The 15,219-nt window shown below is 37.3% G+C and overlaps 1 protein-coding gene across 2 annotated transcripts in view; it reads left to right on the forward strand.

Moving 5' to 3' along the window:
• SLIT2 (slit guidance ligand 2) overlaps positions 1–15,219 on the forward strand; it is a 245,792-nt gene that overhangs the window by 184,190 nt on the left and 46,383 nt on the right. For both annotated transcript variants that reach the window (XM_088131411.1, XM_088131412.1), the window contains exons 18-23: positions 11–154; positions 4,163–4,329; positions 6,922–7,054; positions 10,239–10,307; positions 11,607–11,678; positions 11,869–11,940. In XM_088131411.1, the coding sequence (XP_087987537.1) occupies positions 11–154; positions 4,163–4,329; positions 6,922–7,054; positions 10,239–10,307; positions 11,607–11,678; positions 11,869–11,940 (657 nt within the window). The remainder of the gene's footprint in view (positions 1–10; positions 155–4,162; positions 4,330–6,921; positions 7,055–10,238; positions 10,308–11,606; positions 11,679–11,868; positions 11,941–15,219) is intronic.

A 15,219-nucleotide genomic window follows, 5' to 3' on the forward strand; every position in this document is an offset into this window, starting at 1 on the left:
TTTTCTTCAGAATGCTGAGGAGCAATCGCATTAGCTGTGTGAACAATGATAGCTTCACGGGCCTGAGTTCTGTCCGATTGCTGTCCTTATATGATAATCAGATAACCACTGTAGCTCCTGGAGCCTTTGATACTCTTCATTCTCTCTCCACCCTGTAAGTTGGTTTTGGATTTTTGGTTAATAGAGATTCAGTAAATAAGTTACTTTTAACAGGACATTCTGATAACAAATTAGAAAGCAGGCACAAATACTTGCAAAGTTATATGAGTGATACTATCTACAACAAGGGGCATGCGGTGGCGCAACGGCTTAATGACGCTGAAAGTTGCCGGCCAGAAATGGTCGACGCTTCAGCGGTTCGAGTCCAGCCTTCGTGTTAAACAGGGTGAGCTCCGGTTTCCTCCCCAGTTCCTGTCAACCCAACAGGTCGAAAACTCACGTGAGTAGATAAATGGGTACTCTCACTCTGGTGGGAGGAAAAATGCTGGTGGCACCTGGCAAAAAGGAGTTGGGAGCAGTTGCCGGTAAGCGCGAAAAACTGCGCGTGCCCAAAAAGGGCGCTAAGCAACGGAAACCCTGCCTCCTGTGCTCGCCAGCTGGGCTCTGCTCTAGGAAGGAGGCTCTGGCAAACCACTTCCGAAAAACAATTGCCTTGAAAACTGCAAGGACTCGTCCAAGCAGTCACTGCAGGGTCAGCAATGACTGAGCGCAGACAAAAAAAAAAAAATCTACAACAACTTTACCTAAATCATTAGGTGTCTACAAAATGTATGAATCCCTGCTACATAGTAGCTGGTACGTATTTTTCCTAAAACACTTTATTCCTTGCATCTAAAGCATTTCTTGGCATGCATGAATGTGAAAAACTGTGTCATAAGAATGAAGTGTCCATAGATTCAGGTCTAGCTTTTTGGGAATCACCATTTCTTTGTTGCCTAGTGCTTAGCAATTATTTAATGGCCAATCAATAAAGCAAATTACAGCCAATGTGGTGAATAAAATAAAATAAAATTTCATAAAAAACCTGGAACAGTTAATAATGTGAGGAAGGCATCTAAAAGCCATAGCTATTGACAGGAATTTTGCAACCTTCTTAGAGCTTTTGAGAATTAATCACCCAAAGAATGTCATAAACTCATAATTCCAGGAGTAGTTAACATTACTTATAATGGTGCTATGAGTTTTGATCCCCATTGGATATAGAATGGCACATGTGATGCAAATTCAATCTCCATATCTGAGCATAGACAATAGAGCATAGACATACAGTAGGCTTATGTGCAGAAGGCTAGTATATCTGGTAATTGAATAAGCCAAGCAACTTGGTTCAAAACAAGACAATTCTGCTTGATGCTCTAATCCCAAAGACTGATAGGACAACTCATATGAAGCTTTTAAGAATGTGGATACAGACACAAGGAACTCCTTGTTTCCCCTGTTTGCTTACATGTTAAGGGGCATGCAGTGAGCCCAAAATGGTGCTGTTGCTCTTAGCTATTCCACAAATAAATATTCTTCCATGAAAATAAACATGTGCAGCTGAGTCCATGTCTGCAGCATAAAAAATCACAAATTGCATTACTGCTGTATTATTTGCCCTGATACCAGCACTCATATATGCTAGGGAGTCTATGCCACCAAGCCCCATTATTTCTTTCTGATTCTACAGTGGGGAAAAAAAAAAAACTGTTTGATACTGTTTTGAAATAGAACCTGTTGATTGATTGATTGATTGATTGAAAAGTTCCTAGACAATCATTAAGTTCTATATCAGGTACTCTGTACACTTTGCATAGCAAGGCTTTCTTCCATCAGCAGGTTAATGTAAGGAAAGGTAAGTGTCAATAAGATATTCAAAAAATAAATTAGAAAATCACAAAGGTTGCTGAGAAGCAGTGGTACTTCAGCACTCAGTTGAAATCCCATCTCAGGAGGTTCTAGTCAATTACTAAGATGGGCCTTTCAGATGCTTTGCATGGAAAATAATAAATAATAATGATTTAATGATTTATTAAATTTATATGCTGCCCAACTCCCAGTAAAAAGAAAGCATTGTCCCTTTCTTCTTTTATCCCTGTATTCAGGTCCCAATCATCTGGCTACTAATGGTGCACATCATAGTGAGGCCAAAAAACTAGTTATTGTGCATCCATATTGACATTTGTGTTTTATTCTTTTTATAGGTTTATTGTTTTATTTATTCAAAAATCAATAGTCTGCCATGTCTGTGAGAAGTGGCAGAAAAACTGAACAAGAAACATAACACCATAAAAATTGTAGTTTGGAATGTGATAGTAGTAGAAAAGTAGTTAAGATGTTGGGCTGGCCTTGGGGAGACCCACGTGTTAGCATGCCCACAGCCATGGAAGCTCTCTGGACTTTGGATGATTCACTTCCTCTCAACCCTGTCTGAAAGGGTTGTTATTTTAGGAGAAATGGGAGGAGGGAACCATATTTATTTATTAACTGAAGCTTATATATCTTTCCAAACAGCCCTGAAAAACTCTCCGAAACATTCAGGTCTTAATGACTTTCTGAAATGCTTGCCAGGGTTGAGGGAAGTTTTATCTCCAGGGGGAAACCTGTCCAGGAAATGGGCAGTAACAGAGAAGATGTCCCTACCTATGACTATGGACTTGAAGTGGCCCTTTCGTTCCAGATCTTTCTGATGCCACTGAAATTAGGAAGTCTCACAGATACCCAAATCCTGAACCAGGGCTTTAAACCTGACAACAGCACCTTGAATAGCACCTGGAAGTGTCAACTGGTAACCAGTGCAGCCCTTACCATTGTGGTATTACATAGGCAGGTTGAGTAGCATCCATAAACTACTCTGATTCGCAGGACCTTCAGCAGCAAGGCTGTGAATTTTAATAGAACAACATAAGCATTTTTTTTTAACTGGTCCAGCTCTAATAGTAGAGAGACATGCAGGATGTTGCTAGCTGATGGGGAGATAGAAAGCGTCAGAAGATGCATCATGTGGAAAGGTGCTTTTAATGGCTGAGTTGGTGGGCTGGAGGCTGCAACAATCTCAGTGGGACAGCCATAGACCAGCCTGCAGTCTGCTTTCCCAGCAGTTGAAAGGAAGGGACCACTGAAATCAATTGCATTTGGTCTAGAAAAGAAGCATATTCAGCAACCAAGCCTCTGCATTTTTAAAGGTTCTAAAGTATTCAGTCAAACTCACTCTCAGCTAAAAAAGGTTGGATTGTAAATGGATATATTTGAAATGTCCTTTTCCAGAACCACCTGTTCTTAAAATTGTTTTATTTTTAATGGAAGAAAAGCCAAATAAATGGAGGAAGGGGGAGGAAAAGAAAATGTGCTGCATTTAACAATGCAGGTTTCCATGGTAGGAATTTTTGAAGGCACATAATTGCCAACATATTTAATCCTCTTTCCACTTAAAATGTGACAAGTTATACCTGATGACTAATTCGTGCATATTTAAGATGGCATGTTTATAAATAATGAAATTGTCAAAGACCTTTTCTGAAATGTGGACATGCCAAAAGTCCTGAGACTTCTGGAGGTAAATTCATTTTATAACCGATGTGTAATCAACTCAGCTGTCAGTTTAGATGGGAAACCTATTCTCTGGAGCAAATAAAAGATGGGAATCTTGAGGAGAGAAATTAATGAAAGAGCTGTTGTGAGGTTAAAGTTATTAATATAAGGCAATCAGCCTTCATCTCCACATTAAATTACTATATTATCATGTGTAGATACTCTGACAGCAAGTCAGATCTGTGACATCTTTAAATTATTTCTAAATAAGGGTTTTAGGATTTCTGATCTCCAAGTCAGAACTGGCTATCCTGAGCTTTGGGTATAATTTTTGGAAAAGGGGGAATTGGGGTAGAAGCAGGCATTTTGAATACATGTTGTAGGTGTTTGTGTTTTTAATGAGAAGGCCTCAACCTGGTTTTGTGATTGTCATTTTATTGTATGTTTCCTATTGTAAGTTTGCCACCCAGAGTTTCATTGGATAGATGGGCAGCCTTCTAAACTGGACAAAGAACAAAGAAGAAAAGAAATAATTTTTATTTCTCTTACCAAAAATAAACCTTTTTTAAAAATGTAAGGAGTTTGTTATGGATGTCTTAATTGTTTCCTTCCTTTGCAACTGAGCAGTGTGTTGTGGACTTGCACTTTCCAGAAATCTCTTGGCCAACCCCTTTAACTGCAATTGCCATTTAGCGTGGCTGGGAGAGTGGTTACGGAAGAAACGCATTGTGACGGGCAACCCTCGCTGTCAGAAACCTTACTTCCTCAAAGAGATTCCGATACAGGATGTCGCCATTCAGGACTTCACCTGTGAAGATGGTAAGGAAGGCAGTCCACGTGCTCAACCTAGACTGTACAAAACCTCATTCCACTACTGCAGAGTCCCTTAAAGTCTGCAAGCATTACTACCTTCAAAGCCCCTCCTCCAACAAGTTACTGCTCCACTGTAGTAACTTCAGTGAAAGTCACACAGCAGTTGCGAGCAACATGATTAACCTCTGGAGGGGGGCAACCCTAGGATGGAGTCCTCCCTTGTGACGTTTTTGAAATACCAAAGTAGGAAGGAGACACACAGTGGTTGATGCCAGTAACCTCAGGAGACCAGCCCTGAAATCATTGCCCCAGCTTCTTGTGCCTTAAGAATAGACCATAACTAAATATTATTATTGTGTTACTGCAATTTGACTTTATATTTTTACCATTCTAGTATTGTTTTCACCATAGGGTTGTTCCTCAGGTGAGGTGGGAGATGATCAAATAGAGTGCCTATGCCTATTTTATTATATCTCTTCTAATTCGCTGAGGAAAGTGCATTTTCTCAGAGGTCTGCATGCTAGATTGTTCTCACTCTCTCACTGCGATGTTCTTAGAAGGAAGCTGTCCTATTGCCACTATATTCACTTGGGTGACTTTGACCTCGAGTTGAGCAAAGACAATAACAAGATCTGTATGCTGAACAATTGGCACTTTTTCAGTTTGTACTAATTGGCTTCTTCCTGGGAAAATAAGAGCATGAATAAATGTAGATTGTTTTACAATATGTTAGGCTCCAGCTGCAATTCTGCGCTCTGTTAAATATGTGTAAACCCATTAAATTCAGAGGGAGTATAAGACATGAGAGTGCACTTTAGGGATCTTTCTAAAATAAGGGTCAATTTTCTTCATTTCATAGTGAGCATAAAATGGATATACGTGTCAGGAGATGCCAAGACTTGAATCAGTTCTATCTCAGTTCACATGGCTTCTGTAACAAATCCAGTTTAATTAAGAATGCCATTAACCAGTGTACTCTGATTTTTCTCAGATAATGCACACGTTCCTCTTGGAACTTAGGGTCACTCTGCTGAGACTTATCTTTATGCAGCTGTTTGAGATCTACAGATACAAAAGGAAAGCCAGTAGGCATTAACATGAGTCTTGGGGCATGTATGGTAGCCATAAATGTTGTGATACCTGCATCACGGTTGTCCTCACTTTCTTTTGTCACAGCCCTGAAATACCTACTAGTGATTGTAAGAAATTCAGCCAGCTCTGGCCTTTATACAAAGTATTGCCTTCAGTGTTTGCTTTCATGATGTAGGAGATAGGGACAAGAGTCACTAAAGATGACTCTACAAGCTTTGCATGTTCCAATAATGCCAATTTCTATATCCTAGTAGATGATGTTGAGTGCAATTGGACCATTCAATGCTTTCTTGTCCCTTTAAATATTAAATACGTAAAGTATGTACTAGCATGAGTGATTGTCTCATTATGGAATACGCGAAGTATTTCATCCAGATGGACAATCATCCGTCCAAGTGGATCCATTAATATCAAGAAAGGAATTAATCATTTTCTTTCCATAGGATCCTGTGCAAGGTCTCTTGCAATAGTTGAAATAGAGCTCATGCAGGCAAATGGGTTCCACAGTGGTGAGAGATAGTTGGTGAGCTCTTTAAAATTATCTATAATCCTGCTGTACTGTGAGCTACAATGTGATCTGAACTTCATTTAATTCCTATTAATAGGTAAAAAGATTCTGATTAAACATGCAACACGCAAAATAGTGTACAGCATCATTTTGGCTTGAGCTACATGCTTAAGACGCATATTGAGAGAGTTAATCAGGACTTCAGAGATATTTCTCTGTTTCTTATAATTTTCTACTATAAGTATTTTCCCCCAGTAATCCAGTTTATTCTACACTTCAGAGGATAGGAATCAAGGATAAGAAAATGCTCCTTCTGTATTTTAAGGTAGTCTTGTGTTGGTGTTTATACGTGCATTTGTCTATGTCATTCATTGTACAATTATACAATTACATTTGTAGCAAAAATGGCATGGGCTAGGATCAAAACAACATGCTTTCATTTTCTATGAATAATAACTAAAAATAGATTTATTTTTCTTCAAATATCATCCCTCCTATTCCGATATTGCATGATGCCCTGATCTGAAAACAAACATGGACAATTTGAGGCATAGAAATCGAAGTGGAGCCTCTTCAGAAGCCAGAAAAAAAGGTTTTGGGTCCAGGGGTCTTTGGCCCTTGGCCGTGAGCATTTTCTTCTTGCTTTTCACCCCTTTTCCCTTCTCTGCTGTGTATTTTAGAGATCATTGAGCTATTGTAATCACAAATAAAGGTTATTGTGCTTACAGCATTTATGCAGTACTGTTTCTCCAGTAACTCTGGCAACAGAAGTGTTGTAGCCTTTTTCTCCCTAAGAAACTATTACTTGCGTAATGGAAATGTATTCTTGAAGGCATAATTGAAACATATCCTTGAAGATATAATTGAAGGTATAATGGTTTGTGACTTTTAAAAATGTCTTTGAAGTGGAACACTAATAGACATCTAGGCAGCTGTGCTAAGGGCTCTTAGCTGAGTAAAGCTTATCTTATTCTATTCTATTTTATTTCATTAACTAGGGAATGATGACAACAGTTGCTCTCCACTGTCCCGCTGTCCTGCCGAATGCACATGTCTAGATACTGTAGTGCGTTGCAGCAACAAAGGTCTGAAAACTCTACCTAAAGGAATCCCAAAAGATGTAACCGAACTGTAAGCAACACCTTTAAAAAATGCTTGTTTTGTGCATATCTTGGATAGGTAAATGTTTTTATGGGTTCGCAGAACATTTTTGAAGAAGATCTTAAATATAGTCTTATTTTATTCTTTATGAACACTGTTTTTTCAGGAACTATCTAAAGATAGATAATCATTAATTTTTAATGGCCAGGGCCAAATTAATGGGGGCAGGAGAGGGAAGGTATAACGGTCAGGGTGGCCAGGGTGATGATGAAAGCAGTCGGAATCAAAAAATTTTGTTTCTTATGGGGAGCAGATATTGTGATTTTTTTTCTAATATGTTAGGCTTGTTATAGAACTTACAATGCAGGTTTAATGCATTCCCCAACTCAAAATAATATGTTTCCATCTGCTGTCATTGTAATATTTGGTATGTCTGGAGTATCTGGTTGACATGCTTGAAAAAGGGTATCATGGTGTAGAAGAGGGTAATTAAGATGATTAGCATCTTGAATAACATCCTTTCAACAAATGGGCTAGAAGCGTTGGGACTCCTTATCTTACGAAAAAAGGAACTGAGTGGGGACATAATCAAGGTTTATAAAATTAACCATGATATGGAGATAGTGGACAGGTGGACAGTGGACAAGTTTTTCTCCCTCTCTCAAAGCCAAGGATCTGGCATCACCAAATTAGAAGGTTTAAAGCAAACAGAAGGAGGTCCTTCTTCACAGAATGTATAATTAAACTATGGAATTAATCAGTACAATATATGGTGATGACTCCTAATTTGGATGTCAAGGAGACTTGCTAAATTCATGGAGGATGGGTATGTTGGGGCTTTTACATACTCCACATGTTGCTTCCACCATGCCCCGAGTTAGAGGAACAGTGGTGAAAAGTAGGTGTGCCTCCATCTCCTGCTTGTGAACAACCAGAGGCATCTGATTGGCCACTAGGGGGGCGGGAATGCTGAACCAAGGTGGGACTTGGCCTGGTCTAGCAAAACCAGGTGCATATTCTGAAGTGGTAGAAAATAATTGTGGCCAGAGAGGTTCTTCAGGAGAGCAGAAATATGCATATGGACTTTCAAATTTGATCCTCTAAGAGCTTAATGAAACCACAGATGTTTAGGATTATTTTCAAGAAATTTGGTTACATATCCATAAACACCCACAAAGTAGTCTATCTATCTATCTGTTGATTGCTATGAAACCTCCGTGCTTTGCCTCCTTTATGAAATAAATAACCAACTAAAGATAAACACTTCAGTATGTCCTTTAAAGAATAGATCTGTTAGGTATATTATGGGAATGTCAGTCCTAACAAGTCTTTAGAGCTGCTGGTGGCCTTTTCCTCCTCCAGACTACAATTATTCTGAAGAATCAGACTTGTGTTCTGGGGATGTTCTTATACCTGATCATGCTTCTGGAGACCCAAGTGATCTAGCTTAATGCAGTTTTCCTTGATCGTTTTTGTATCACCTATTATCCTCTTAAGCAAGTGTAACCTTCGCCACACTTACTCATCTGAAGGTAATAAGCTGCAGTTAGATGCATATTAGCCTGTAAACCAGATTCCCCAAAGCATGCTTGATGCACTTTTGAAGGTTAAAATACCAGCAAACTGACATCTGAATGTTCAAATCATTTGTCTTAAACTTCATCAAGGATGACTAAAATGTTGGCACTAATGAAATGGAAGTATTTAAAACAATTTGAATTCTAACCATTTTGAATTCAGGATGCCTGTTCTAAGTTCAGGGCAATTGTTTGGGGTGCAAAGCAGCTGCCTTATATACAAAATAGGCTGTTTTTATTACAGTGGAATTTTTCAAGCTGACATAAAAATTCAGCTAAACAACCATTTTGCATTTAATACAACCATCAAGAACCCCAAATGGGACATTTCAAACTCAAAACAGCTCAGATCTAAAACATTTTGTCACAGCATTACTGTGAAACATTCTTGCTTTATTGTTATTTCTAAGTTCTATATTCATTAATAAGCATAGTGATTTGATTTTCTTTTGGCGTAACCAAGTTTAACTTAAGTACAAATATAACTACATCCTACAAAGCAAAATGAAGCTACATGTATTAATTAACCGATTTTTATTGGCTTCATATTAGATTTTGAAGACTGTCTGCAGTTTAGTGTACAGTGTAGAATGCACTACAGTAGTGAAACTTGGAAGTTATTTGTCTGCAAGCCACCAGTTTAAGGCTATGTTTTGCACAGGGAGAATGTAATTCTATCCAGAACAGGAGACTTAACTACTTCCCTGGAGTGGAGAGCGTCTTCTCCATGAACTTTTTTGCCTTGTCTGGAAGCCTGAGGAGCAGATGAGGTTATCCCCCAGTTAAAAGTTCATGTTTTAACATAAATAAAAGTTTGCTGAGCTGGCAAGTCAGCATCAAGTAGAAAACATTGGTTCATAAAGGTGTAATTATTTTTTGCAGTATGCACCTGACTTTAAATGGTGATTGATCTTACTTATTTTCCAGGCACCTATAAAAGCACCTATAGATTAGCTTCATTCAATTTCCTTCATTCCATTTTTAAAGCTACCAACTTTAGTAGGGGTTATGGAAACAATAGTTATAAAAGAAGTAACCATCACAAGGAAGAAAAACAGGCTCAAAATGCAATGTATTATGGATTCGTGCATCATCCTGGCCTACTGCTGGTTGGAAGAGCCAGGTCTTTAAGGCCCATTTAAGGACAGCAGGATTGGGACAAACAGACATTTGGGGTAGGGGCATGTTGCTGTTCCAAAGGCAAATGGAGCAACAGATATGGTGCCCCACCTGGGTCTCACAAGATGACACTTTTGTTGATGAGATTTCGAGCATGCTGACCTTGTCTGATCTTACAGGATGGACAGAAGCAATTGGAACAATTGCACATACCCAGACCTCGAGTCATGCAGGGCTCTGTAGATGACCACCAGCATCTTGCATTGCACCTGAAAGCCTGTGGTGCTTGCAAAGTAGAGCTTAAACTTTGCTGAGGTCCACCCATTCCCACTCTCACCATTGTATTCTGCACCAGCTTATGGGACCAATTATAGCTGCAACATCACTGTTTTATTAATTAGATTGAGATGACCTGTTGCGGCCCTTCATACTGCTTCACCCCTGAAAATTAGAGTCATGAAATAAACTATTAATGATTTCAACCAAAATAATACAACAATCTGTCTTTCTTTTTATAGTTATTTAGATGGAAATCAGTTTACCCTTGTTCCCAAAGAATTATCCAACTACAAGCACTTAACTCTGATGTAAGTAACTTTCAAAGCATTTCTCTAAGCTGATGTCATTTAAGTTCTGATCTTCCATTTTATGCTATATTTTGGAACAAGTCTCCTTTTTAATCTACCCATCATGATTCAGTTCATTAGGAAATCTAGAAGCAGAATCTCTGTTACTCCAAAAAAGGCAGATACTTGTTTGCAGTTGGTGAGATAGGGTATAAAGTAAATGAGCTAAAAGAGAGTCATTTAAATGAACTCAGTTATGGAAAGAAATTGGTTTACAGGTAGTTTTTGACTTACAACTATTTGTTTAACAACTGTTCAAAGTTATAACGGTGCTGAAAAAAATGATGTATGACCGGTCTTCACACTTACAACTGTTGCAGCGTCCCCATGGTCATGTGATCAAAATTCATGTCCTTGGCAATCGACATGTATTTACGATGGTTGCAGCGTCCCAGAGTCACGCAATCACCATTTGTGACCGTCCCAGGGTATTACGACAAGCAAAGTCAATGGGGAAAGCTGGATTCACTTAACAACCATGTGATTTGCTTAATGACTATGGTGATTCGCTTAATGACTGCAGGAAAAAAGTCATAAAATTGGGTGCAACTCACTTAACAACCGCTTTGCTTAGCAATGGAAGTTTTGGTTCCACTTGTGGTCGTAAGTCTAGGACAACCTGTAGTTTCTTTGCTGTAGGATTTTTCAGCAGTAGATGGTGGTATAGTGAAAAATGAAAGGGAAAATACTGGCACTGTTCAACTTACTTCTAAAAAACTCCATAGATTTAAAAATTAGGTGTGTTTATTTCAGTATGACAGCAGTTCTCATCGAAGAACCCATCTGCAGTGACAAAAGATTTATCAAATTGTATCATGTATGAATAAAATATTAATCAACTTATGTTTGCATTTTTTAAAAAAAAAATTGAATACATGCATCCTATAAAAGAGGCTGATGATCCTTTCAATTTAGAAAACAGACGTTGCGTGCATATTTTTTTTAGTGCAAAGACATGCATTCAGGAATTCATTTAAATATATATATAAACAATGTTATATTCAAATAAACATATTTAATATATTTTTAATATATAATTTCCCCTTCCTATTGGTGTTCTTATTCAGCTTGGGTTTTCTTGTTTATAATCACATACAAATCAAAATCTTACTGGGTCTCCTATACATATAATATGATAAACCAAATAACATTTTAAATAATGTACTAATAAGATCATATTTATCAATGTTATGATTCATTTTTTAAATATCCATGTTATAATACAGAGGATTTCTGAATCTGGTTTTTTTTTTTTTGTAGAGATTTAAGCAACAACAGAATCAGCACTCTCTCGAACCAGAGTTTCAGCAACATGACACAGCTGCTCACCTTGTAAGTGTTTATTCTTTTCAACAAAGCAACTAGCTTTACTAGTTTACTACTTAGATTTTACTATGTAGTTATTGCAAGAGAGAGAGAGAAGAAGAAGTGGGAGAAGAATCATCATCTGTAGGTGAACTATCTACTTAGAACCTCTTGTCGCGTTAGGTTGTTTAGAAATTAACATGTTGTATACTTTCAGAATTCTCAGTTACAATCGGCTGAGATGTATTCCAACACGGACTTTTGATGGTTTGAAATCACTTAGACTGCTGTAAGTAATGTTCCTCTTCTTGCTTTTTCATGTATCTTGCAATTAAGCTCAACCTTGTTGTGACCTTGTTGTGGTGTTTTTTCCCATTTGGTTTTATCCCAAATACTCTAGTAACGCGAATGGCAAATTTTGGGGAACATGTATTTATTTTCCATTGCCATTATACCTGCTTACAACAAGTAGTACCCCTTAGCCCTTTTTGGCAGATCTCCAAAAACTAAGCATAGTTGGTCCATGTGAGTATTTAGATGGGAAGTCACCAGGAAGTCCCTGGGCTGGTGGATTAATTGAGCAGTCAAAAAACATCCTGGAAAAATGCAGGGGCAAGTACTTATATGTCATTGCAAACATGGATGTGTCCATGAAGTCAACGGGAAGTGAAAAAGCCTCCAAGGAGATTTAACTTTCACTTTGAATAAAAACTATTCAGTAACTCCTGGACTCATTTCATATTTTTGTACTTTATTTGAGTAGTGAGGGATTTGCTTACAGAAAGCAGTATCTGTATCTGTATAGTGCTCCACCTTTTGCATCTGGAGAGCGTGCTTGGGCCTTTGGGTGGTGTGCTAGTGAAAAAAGTTGGATGGTGTTACAAAAAACAAACCTTAAATCTGAATTCATTTAAGTTGCACTGTTTAAATACTGTTCATATGATTACTTCTAAACTCACATTAAAATTACAACTTGGTAGCAGCATTTCTGAAGATGCTCTAGGATCTAAGTTCAATAAAGTTCAAAACCTTTATTATTATGGTCATCAGCTAGAATTTTATGCAGCTTCATATCATAAAGTAGTCCTTGCTTAATGACAATAGGGACTGGAAAATTGGTTGTTAAGCGGGGCAGTCATTAAGTCACCACATGACTGCTCCTGATTTTATGACCATTTTTACAATGATCGTTAAGTGAATCATGTCATTAAGTGAATCACATCATCATTAAGTGAATCCAGCTTCCCCCATGGACTTTTTTGCTGGAATTGCTTAATGACCATGTGATTCACAACATCCATTGTAAAAAAGGTTGCAAATTGCAATCACTTGACCATGGGGACAGTGGTGCGACGGTTGTGACAGTCATAAGTGTGAGTACAGCTCTTAAGCACTTTTTCCAAGGCTGTCGTAAGTTCAAACTGTTGTTAAATTAATCGTCGTTAAGCAAGGACTGCCTGTAGTTATAAGATGCAAAAAAAAAAGATTAAGAGGAACAGAAGTAAATGGCTGCTAAAAGAGTACATAAAGTTCAGTACAAATAAAACGGGTCTGGGATCTCCACAAATAATGTACAAAGTGAGAATTTAGCGCCCAATAAACTGAGAATGGCTATAATGGCTTTCCATTACAAGAGGCAGAGCATTAAAACTGCTTGGCTCTTAACCCATTAAAGTAATGCAATGTTGTCTAATGCTCTAGGACATGGTGGAAAACTTGAAATAACTCTCTCATTCTCCTGCTGTAGTGGTCTCAAATGTTATTCCTCCTCCTCATCCCTACCTTTACCCCACCTTTGGGGATTTTGGGAGCTAAAGTTAAATACACCTGGAGAGAACCTGAGAAAGAGGAAGTTTAACATAAAGAGAATGACTATTTCATGGTGATATTCTTAGGTAACCTGATGGTTTACTGGAAAGTTTTTTTTTTTAAATTTTTAGAATTGCTAGAGATAATACTGTGGATAAAGCTGTAAGGCAAAATATGCAATGTAAAATTTGAAGATTTCCTTTTCTCTCCATGTCCTTTGCTGTTGCTTATTGGAGAAGGAAGGTTGTGACTCATCTTCCAGCTTACTAAACACTAAACAATGCAATAAAGAAACAGAAGACTGCTGCTTGTAGGTGCAATCAGAGACTTCCATGGAGGATGTGAAAAAAGTCAAGATGTTGGCCATGGCTATATGATCAAAGACCTACATATAAAAAAGGGCAGGGCTTTGATCACATGATTGAAGCCACCATCTTGTTTTTTTTTTTAACATACCGCACAGATGTCCTGGCAGCAATTACTGTATAACAAGGCTACGTTCCTCTCTGATTCAAACTTAACCATGAAAAGATATTTTAAAGAGTGTTTTAAGTTCACAATGAGATACTGGTTATTTTTTTAAAAAAGTATAGTGTGAAATATTCTTTGCTGAATCTGAACAAGAACTGGATGCCAAACATAGAACAACAAACAATAGAAATACAGTACAGGAGAGAAGACACACAACAGGAATGTTGTAAAAAAACTGGACAAGATTACCATTGGAATGGGGAAAAAAAAGTTAGGTTATAAACAATAAAAATTTCTATACACCCCACAAAGTTGCATCACAGTTCAACAAACATGAGGAATCTCTGTTGTTTTAATAATGGAGAGTGCAACTTATGTTGGGAAAATTAACTGAATTTTTCTTTTTTTCTTTTTTTTATAATATTTTATTGAAATTTTAATGTTGCAAAGTTAAAAGTTAGAAACGAAAAAGAAAATTGAAAATTCAAATTATAAAGAAAAGAGAAAGAAAAGGTGAGATAATGTAAAAGAAAAAGAAAAAAGATATGAAAAATAGATAACTTCCAGTCTATCTCTGGTCTTAGGAATAGTAAGACTATCATAAGTGCTAGTTTTTAATACATTAAGTAGCAGTAATTCTTTGTCAAAACATATCCCATTACATTTATAATCTAATCTTCAAATCCCCATGTAAGCTTCACCCCACCTGCATTTTGCAAATAGTCCATCAATGGTTTCCATTCTTTAAGGTAATAGTTGAGTTTTCTTTTAATAAGCAAGTCAGTTTATCATTTTCTGCCATTTCCATCAGTTTAACAACCATTCTTGTATTGTTGGTAGTGTTTGGGTTTTCCAAAATTGTGCATACAGAAGTCTTGCTGCGATAATCATGTATTGAGTAATTCTAATAAGATGCTTTCCTGTTTGAAAATTCATTATCCCCAACAGGAATAGTTCTGGTTTAAGTGGAATCTGTATTTGTAGTATGCTCTGCATCAAGGTTTGTATTTGAATCCAGAATTTCTTTGCAATTTTACATGTCCACCACATATGGTAAAATGACCCTTCTTGTTGGTTACATTTCCAACAAATGTTGGAAATTGTCCCATATATCTTTGATAGTCTTTGGGGTGTCATATACCATCGATACAACATTTTATAAACATTTTCTTTCAAATTATAACATAAAGTAAATTTTAATCCTTTAGACCACATATTTTCCCATTGCTGCATATGTATATTATATCCAATATTTTTTGTCCATTTAATCATGCATTCTTTAACTTGT

Source organism: Python bivittatus, unplaced genomic scaffold (assembly GCF_059951505.1).
Source record: "Python bivittatus isolate LINGU-HERP-01145 unplaced genomic scaffold, Pbiv_v1 ctg000960_np1212, whole genome shotgun sequence".
Lineage (NCBI taxonomy): Eukaryota > Metazoa > Chordata > Lepidosauria > Squamata > Pythonidae > Python > Python bivittatus.